Source organism: Eucalyptus grandis, chromosome 9 (assembly GCF_016545825.1).
Source record: "Eucalyptus grandis isolate ANBG69807.140 chromosome 9, ASM1654582v1, whole genome shotgun sequence".
NCBI classification, from domain to species: domain Eukaryota; kingdom Viridiplantae; phylum Streptophyta; class Magnoliopsida; order Myrtales; family Myrtaceae; genus Eucalyptus; species Eucalyptus grandis.
Window position 1 is genome coordinate 24,064,982 of NC_052620.1, and position 8,419 is coordinate 24,073,400.

General features: G+C 39.0%; 1 protein-coding gene across 1 annotated transcript; it reads left to right on the forward strand.

Annotated features, from left to right (window-relative positions):
• The first annotated feature begins 1,078 nt into the window (after positions 1-1,078).
• On the forward strand, positions 1,079-5,903 carry LOC104418642 (serine carboxypeptidase-like 13). Its single transcript, XM_010030036.3, has 14 exons — positions 1,079-1,399; positions 1,497-1,642; positions 2,591-2,667; positions 2,766-2,888; positions 3,007-3,109; positions 3,208-3,245; positions 3,366-3,467; positions 4,020-4,106; positions 4,220-4,375; positions 4,472-4,543; positions 4,627-4,754; positions 5,128-5,241; positions 5,329-5,383; positions 5,481-5,903. The coding sequence occupies exons 1-14, from the start codon at positions 1,263-1,265 to the stop codon at positions 5,562-5,564; spliced, it is 1,422 nt and encodes a 473-aa protein (XP_010028338.2). The 5' UTR covers positions 1,079-1,262; the 3' UTR covers positions 5,565-5,903.
• Positions 5,904-8,419: the final 2,516 nt, after the last annotated feature.

Below are 8,419 nucleotides of genomic sequence, written 5' to 3' on the forward strand. Positions count from 1 at the left end.
ATAGTTGAAAAGTTTAGAATTGAGTCGACCACCTTGTAATAGATTTAAGACTTTCTGGACAATTTCAGATACTAACTTGGTTATTATTTCTCAAACCGAAACACCTTGCCATCAAATTAATCGTACGGGAAGTTAATAATACCTTATATTATCTTGCTGCAACATCTAAACACGTCTTATGATTTACTCCCGTCAGTGTCTGTCGGTGGTTTACGCACGTTTAGATTTGATCGTCTTTATGATAAACTCAATTGCATGAGTTGAACATTAGGAGGGTACCCGCTTCTCATTTGGCTTAGCATCCGAAAATCAGAGATTAATAAATTATAACTACCGCAAGTAGTCTTAAGATTAAAATATATCCGTGGGCCGCCGTCTACTGTACAGCACCGAACCCACGAAAGAGACTGGTAGGAATGCCACGTGCAAATCCTTGCGGAGAACCGCTCGTTTCCTTTCTGGGCATTAAAACCCAACGAGTTTGACCACACCACCAAGAAAAAAACAAAGAAAAGCCGACAAGATTGGGCACGAGTTGTACTTGCCAATTTTTGGGCACTCCGGTAAATCAAGAATCAATGGCGGTGCTTCAATTCGCAATGCCGTACCATGTTTAAACATCCTAAAGACCGTGAAAGAAAAGTCACTCAACTTGAAGTCCGATCGTACAAGAAAAATTCAGGAACTTGATCGATCAAATCATTCTGTTTTCTTAATAGGTGCTCTTATTTCTTAAAGAGAAAGAAAGAACGGCGATAAAAACAACTTAATCTGAAATCTAGAGTTTGCTAGGAGTAATGACCCTTCCGCACCAAGATCGCCCGCACCTGCCTGGCTACGGTTACTGTAACGTAGAAGGTTTGTTGAACCGGGTAGTCACAGACTCGAAGAATACCGTAAACCAAGTCATACACTTTGAACGAGCAGGCAAGGAAGAGTGTCCTAGATTGCCACAGCGGCAGTTGAAGGTGAGCTTGACCAGATCAAAGGTTGCACCTAACTTTCATTCTAACTTTCCCCCCAAATCCGCCAATCCACGTGCTACATTTTAAGTTCTTTGCTCCATACATGGACACTTAAAAGCCCATATTCAAACTCACCCATACGTTGTACCGATCGGAGTCACCAGTGAGTCCCCCCCGAGCTCACTGGATCATATACCGACTCTGGTCATTCCCTTTCAGTTTCTTTGAGGGGGAAGGCACCACGTGAGGAAAGAAAACAGAGCATTTGGAAGTGGGGAAAGACCAAAGCGAAAGCCGATGGGGTTCCATTCAAGAAGCCAGAAATGGATGAGCGTGTTGCTGGTGTTGCTTCTTGCTGGAGCTGCAACGTCTCAGAACATAATAGAGACTCTTCCTGGGTTTCCCGGGAAACTCCCCTTCACGCTAGAAACTGGGTCGGTTCTTGCATTTATGGTTTAATGGGTTTTTACCGAACTTTTTCCTCCGTTTTTGGGGAAAATTCAGAGTGCGAGATTTTGATGGAAAATGCAGGTACATAGGGGTGAATGAAATAGATGATGTGCAGTTGTTCTACTACTTCATTGAGTCACAGAGAGACCCTGCCAATGATCCTCTTGTTTTCTGGATGACTGGTGGCCCTGGCTGCTCTGGCTTCTCTGCCCTCGCCTTCGAAATCGGTCAGTGTTCCTTGGTGTTCCCTTTTTCCTTTCCCTTATGTTTCCTGAGAGTTGCAAAGTACTGGTATGGTTGGACCCTTAGCATTTGAAAGACAGGTGAAAAATACATTAGTTTCTTTTTGCGATTGTGGGGACAGAATTTGAGTTGAGGATGCGATGTGTTTAGCTAGATCAAGATAAGGATCTGTCATGGACCTGCATAAATGTGATTGTGATGTGCTGTTGTAAATGGAGGAGGAGGTGTTAGGGAGGGTGAAAAAGTTCCCACTATGCCAAATAGTACTACTTGAGACAATGTGAACATGCTCATCTTAACTCTTTGCAATTGAAGTATTGCTGAATCTGCATTTCTTTCATGGATCCAAGGTTGTGGTTATGGTTTGTGTACCCTGATTAAAGAAAGAGCAGAAAGATGCGTATTTAGTTCCTTTAAGTGACAGTGACTTGTTAGTATTAGAATTGGGGTTGTGTGGAATTCAAGTACTTGCTAAAAGCAATGTTCGAGCAATAGGAGAACCCACATGCCAAGCCTCATGTGGACCGTATAAATTGGTTCTTCTACATGTGCAGTGTACTTGATCTTACATCTCGAAACTAAAGGTAAGGCAAAACGAAAATTATTGTGCTAATGGAAAACCTGATTACTTGGTTCGGGATTATAATAAGGATCTTACCTCAAGCAAAATTTTGTTCTTGCTCCGGCAATAAATCCTCCTCCTCGCATGTTATGTTAGCCAACGGATAAAAGATTATCTGTTCAAGCGGGACTCTGAGAGGAGAGAGCATACTCCCAATAAATGCGCTGATTCTTCTTGTTCTGAGGCCTCTCGTATTAGGAATGAGCCCCGAAAAGTACAGATTGCTGGAAAATAAGAAAAACGAGCGAAATGGAGAGAATCATGCCGAGAAAATCGCTTCAACCATTTTGAATTTGGGACTTCTGTGCAGGCCCTTTGACTTTCGATTATGGAACTTACAATGGCACCTTGCCCTCTCTTCTAATCAACAAATACTCATGGACCCAGGTGCGAAAATTTCCTCTCCTTTCCTCGTGAAAGTTCTCAGTAAATTCTGGGATTGCCCTGACTCTTATTTCATCTTGTAAATCGTAAATTGACTTTAGGCTGCCAACATAATATTCATTGACGCGCCCGTGGGAGCTGGATTCTCATATGCGACAACCGAAGAGGGTAAATACACCTCTGACATAGAATCGGCGTACCAGTATTACACTTTCCTGAGGAAGGTACTAAAAGATGTCGGCTGACACTATCTGCTAGTGCTCAAGATTGAGCTACTTTTGCTTAAATTTAACCTCTGATCATATCATTGACGATAAAACTTGAGGTTGCTTTATGTTTCAGTGGCTCCTTTCTCACCCACAATTCCTTGGAAATGAACTCTACGTTGGCGGTGACTCATACTCAGGCATAACTCTTCCTATTGTGGTGAAAAATATACTGGAAGGTAGCTTCTTTTCACACAGTTCATGTCGCCTCAACTTTTTATGCTGATCTTACCGACTTTCACCGTGGAAATTTTAAGCTGATTTTGTGGGATTGCAGGCATAGAGGCAGGAGTAAGGCCTAAGATGGAACTCCAAGTATGTTTCCTTCTTGGCTTAGCCTTGACCAAATTTATTTAGCTTGTCGAGTTAGTTGGACATATCTACACAAAGTGTGAAACCTAACAAGCTATTTTTCTTGATTCAACTTCTGAATAGGGGTATTTGCTCGGGAACCCAGTGACCGATGACTTCATTGATATGAATTCAAGGATTCCTTATGTTCATCGTGTGAACCTTATATCAGATGAATATTATGAGGTAAAATTTTCCCTATGCTCTTTTGTATGCTTCTCCTTTTCTCATGTTGGAAAGTGATTTCACAGAATAATTGCATGAATGCATTGTTGATTGGAAAGACATGAAAAGCGAAGCATGTCTTCCTCGTGAGATTGATCGAGAAATATCTCTTGTTCTTATTATAAGATTGTGATTGGATCCGCAGATGTTTGGTTGCTTAAAACGGGACAATTTTTGCTTAAGGGTTGTCTTTCTGCGCACGAAAAGCGCAGCATGTCTTCCTAGTGCAATGTACTTAGATGCAGTTCTGCTTAAAACAGGACAGTTTTTGCTTAAGGGTTGTCTTTCTGCTTTATGATTTTCTGGAATAATGTTGAGCTCAAGATAACCAGAAGGAAATCATATCCAAAAGAAACTCAAATCTTATAGTCTGGCATAAAAAATTTTAAGAGATGCTTCACATTATATCATCAGTAACCTTTTCTAGTTTATGTCACTTCATTTTTTACCTCATGTATCAAAATTTCCCCATTTACCATATACATTGAACTTATCAATTCTGATTTCTCTCAGGATGCTAAAGAATATTGTGGAGGCAATTACATCGACGTGGATGCAAACAATACTGCCTGCGTAGCAACACTACAATTGATCAAAGAGGTCCAGCTCATCCCAAGCGAACATACTAGCCACATTGGCTTTTCCTTTCTGTGCCTTAATGCCATTGTGCCGGGATGCCAGTACTGATCCAATCGATTGTGTCATTTATGCAGTGCCTTTTACAAATCAATCTTTGCCAAATCTTGGAACCGCAATGCGCCTTCTCATCTAAGAGGCGGAGGGAGCTGGAATGGGATTTGAGAGTTCAAGAAGCAGAAACTATAGATAATATCCTCTCCAACAGCAGACTTCCCGAATTGCCGTGCAGAGTAGACAGACTTCTCCTCTTCCTCCTCTTCCTTGTCCCCATCCTTTTTCCCTATTCTCAATCCGATTTTGTTGAGCTTGTTTGACGGTTTATGCAGGGGTTTACATATGTGATGGCCTACAAGTGGTTAAATGATGAAAGAGTGCAAGAGGCTTTGTATGTCAGACCGGTATGTCAATGAATTGCAAACAAGAGTAATTTACAGTGACTTCCTGGATAGATTCATTAACATTATGGAGTACTTCCAATCAGGAAAGTGTCCCTACAGATGGATGGAAAAGATGCCCGAAAAACTTCTCGACCTACACCGAGGAAGTCACCAGTTCCATTGCCTATCACAAAAATCTCTCTGAGACCGGTCTCCGTGCTCTCATATATAGGTAACCTGAATTTTCACATCAAACGGGACAGTTAGCTCACTGCCCAACACACTTTGATGCGAGAAATGAAAATGTCAACCCTGTGATTATAGTGAATAAATGAAGCTTTAGACATAATTCTGTTGCCTGAATTGTTTTGCTCACTTAAATCCACTCCTTGGTTGTTCATGGGTTACCAGAGACAAATGATTCAGAAAACTCCCTGCACTTTTCTTGATCTGAATTCCATTAATTTCCAGTAAACCTGAAGAAGTAACCCGTATCCAGTAAAGGTGTCCTGAATAAAAAAAGCCATAATTAACAAATTGGTTGCACCTTTGATAGATAGGGCTCACAATCAAACTCCATGCTCAGTGTATGTTGTACCTCGCAGCGGTGACCATGACGTCTCAGTTCCATGGATTGGAACCCTGAGCTGGATAAAATCATTGGGAGTGGCCGTCTTCGACGAATGGAGGGCGTGGTATGTCGATGGACAAATTGCAGGGTAAGTTGCCATAATGTGAACTGCGGTTGAAGTTGAACCGAGCCAAATGCCCATCGTAATTTTATGCAATCCTCGAATGTTTTCCAGGTACCAAGTGAAGTTCATGAACGATCACTTCCGCCTGACCTACGTGACCGTGAAGGTGAGAGAAGCAAATTGAGTTTCGTTTCGCTCTTTCATAGTTCATGAGACATGGAAAGAAACGAAACTGAAATTACTTCATGGTTTTCGTGAAACAGGGCGCTGGTCACACAGCTCCAGAGTACAAGCACAAGGAAACACTTGCCATGTTCGACCGGTTTTTGGCTCGTTACCCTATCTAGTCGGTTCCACCGTCTCGAGGATGTTTTCAGCGAATAAAGAGTATTCAAGTCAGGAGATTTATGTCTAATTATACCTTCTTGTAGTTCATCTTATGTAATCAATTCATTTTGGGAGAGCTTTGTGAACATATGTAATTCAAGCTTACTTCTGTCTTGAAGTTAGTTGCATCCGTGATTACATATAGCAAACTCGAATCTTGAAAGCTCATGAGGAAGTTTTTCTTCTCTCGCTAGAGCAGTAAAAGTCCTTCTAGCCTTGTCCAGCTGATCCAATGACTTCCGTTGATGCAATTTTGCTTCTCCAAAGAGCCAATGAAGTTGATAAAGATTGAGGTCGTCAATTTGATCAGTGGCTTGTCGATTTGAAATAAAATTTGGAAGGTAAGACATCCATTGATTTCCTGCCAATCATCTTTCATAGCGCGACTCGTGATTTTGTCCACCTATAATTATGTATGCCCATAGTGTACATACTATATTCATGGGGTGTTAACCGAATTTTTCTGCAAAATTGTGAGAATGAAATTAGCAATTGATTTCCTTAATCAATAATTTAGACAACGATCTTTCTAGAAATGAGAGCCCACCCTCTCAATCATTTATCCATCTCTCTTAGACGAGGAGTTGACTGTTCTTCACTCCTCCCATGGCTTGATCACAGCAGTGACGAGGTCGGATCGATCGTCCTGGCGTCGCAGCCTCTAGGGTCATGGCTGTCGGTCGTGATTGCAGCCTTGATAGGGCAACCCAGGTCGCTGTTGTGGCACTGTTTAGTTATTATTCCGTTGGCTTAACATTTAAGCATTTTATAGTAATATTAAAAAATCTTATAATTTTAATTCTATCATATACTGCAACTGAGGCCTTTCCTGGATTTAATCACTTACAATGATCTATTTTTTTCACCTCGTGAGTACTTAAAAATCATTAACATTTTTCGAAAGCTTTTATATCATGTCGGACACTTTGACATGTGTCCAACACTTGGTCAATAAATGTTGGAAAATTCGACATTTGGTTAGCTCTCCCAACACTCTCCAATACGCGGGTTCAGAATTGCAACATGCAAGTTTAAAATTCCAACACGTGATTTCGACATGGACATGGTCGATTTTAAAAAATTTCAATCAATAAGGGGTCAAAATGTAAACATAAAAAATAATAAAACTAATAAATAGGAAGAAGAAAAACCCAGTTTTCTCTTTTCTTCTAGTTCTCACTTCTCGTGATACACAATTCACCTCCTAAGTTTTTCTTTTCTTTTCTCTTCCAACATGCTCTAACACATGAGTTCAAAATGTGAATTGCTTGTTTTTTTTTCCAAGTTTTGTGGATTATTGGAATTGAGTTGAATTTATCAAATTGAAATAATAAATGATATTAACAAGCGGTGGATTAATGCATTTAGTGTAAATTCATTTTAGACTTTATTATTATTATTATTATTATTATTATTATTATTATTATTATTATTATTATTATTATTATTATTATTATTATTATTATTATTATTATTATTATTTGAATTAATTTGATAAAAATAATCATAAAAATAATAATTTATCAACGACAAGAAGGGCCATTTTGCAAAGAATTATAAAAATATACATTTAATCTACAATATGTTCTAACATATTTGAATTATTTTTTTTTAAAAAACATGTCAACGTGTCACGTTTGTAGTGTCGTGTATCACATGTCAATATCGGTATTACTTAGGTGAGTACTAAGTTTGTAGTCGAACATATTGTTCATATTAGACTTTATGTAGTGAAATTATTTGTCAAGCTTATTCATATCTGATTCGGCTTACTTGTGCCTTCCAAATTCTTTATTCTATCCATTATTCATTTACTGTTTGATTATTGATTTTTTTAATATTAATTTGACATTCACATGACCATCTCTTTCATATTAGTGGCATAGGATAAAAATGGATATAGACTATGTACAAAACATTTTCAAAATCGAGAGAAAATATATTGGAAGGGTGTTAGATTAATCTTGTCTAACCAAGCTCTTGAATTCATCAAATCTTTGATTCGCAAAAGTAAAATTACTTCCATATTTTATTTGGGTGTTTAGTCAACCCATAATCAATTAGTGGCGACTCCAAAAAATAAGATAAACATTATGATTGAATTGAATATCAAGTTGTGATTGAAAAAGTTTGGGAAGGTTGTGACACTAAATGTGAGTGATGCAAAAATTGTTAAGAATAACTGATAATACCTCTAATTTGATCAAGCTCCAACAGGATAAGTAATGAAGCAGACAATAAAGATGCTGAATAATAGAGCGCTTTCCCGAGAGAGAATCAATCCCAGCTGTTGAGAACTCGAGAGCGACTCACCAACGAAGGCTGATAAACCAATGATTTATTCTCGGACTTATCTTACGAATCAAGAATGGGCGTGAATCACGTTGAATGAAATGAAGAAGATAGACAAGGAATGTGGGCAGAAGCAGACAAATAAATAGCTAGGTGGTGGGTTATTTCATACAATCGTGTGGAATAAAGAAAGTGAACGACTAATGAGTAGCGATAGAGTTCAAGGGAGCTATGGGTCCTCTTTTCTTGTCCATTTGTTGCTCAGCTGTGTTCATTCCTCATTTTAAATGCAAGATTTTTGGTTGGACTTGATCTGTGATGGACCCAGTGAATCGCGATCGGCAATTATATGGATTAAGTGGATTTCCTGTGGGCTTCACATCATCTAATACAATTGAAGTGGTACCGATGGAAAAGGTCCATGCGATGCTAGCAACAGAAGAGAATGCTAGCAATAGAATTCAACTAGTCCATGGGTCTATTCATATTTTAATACGTTAGGTATTTAATACGAACTTTTTCC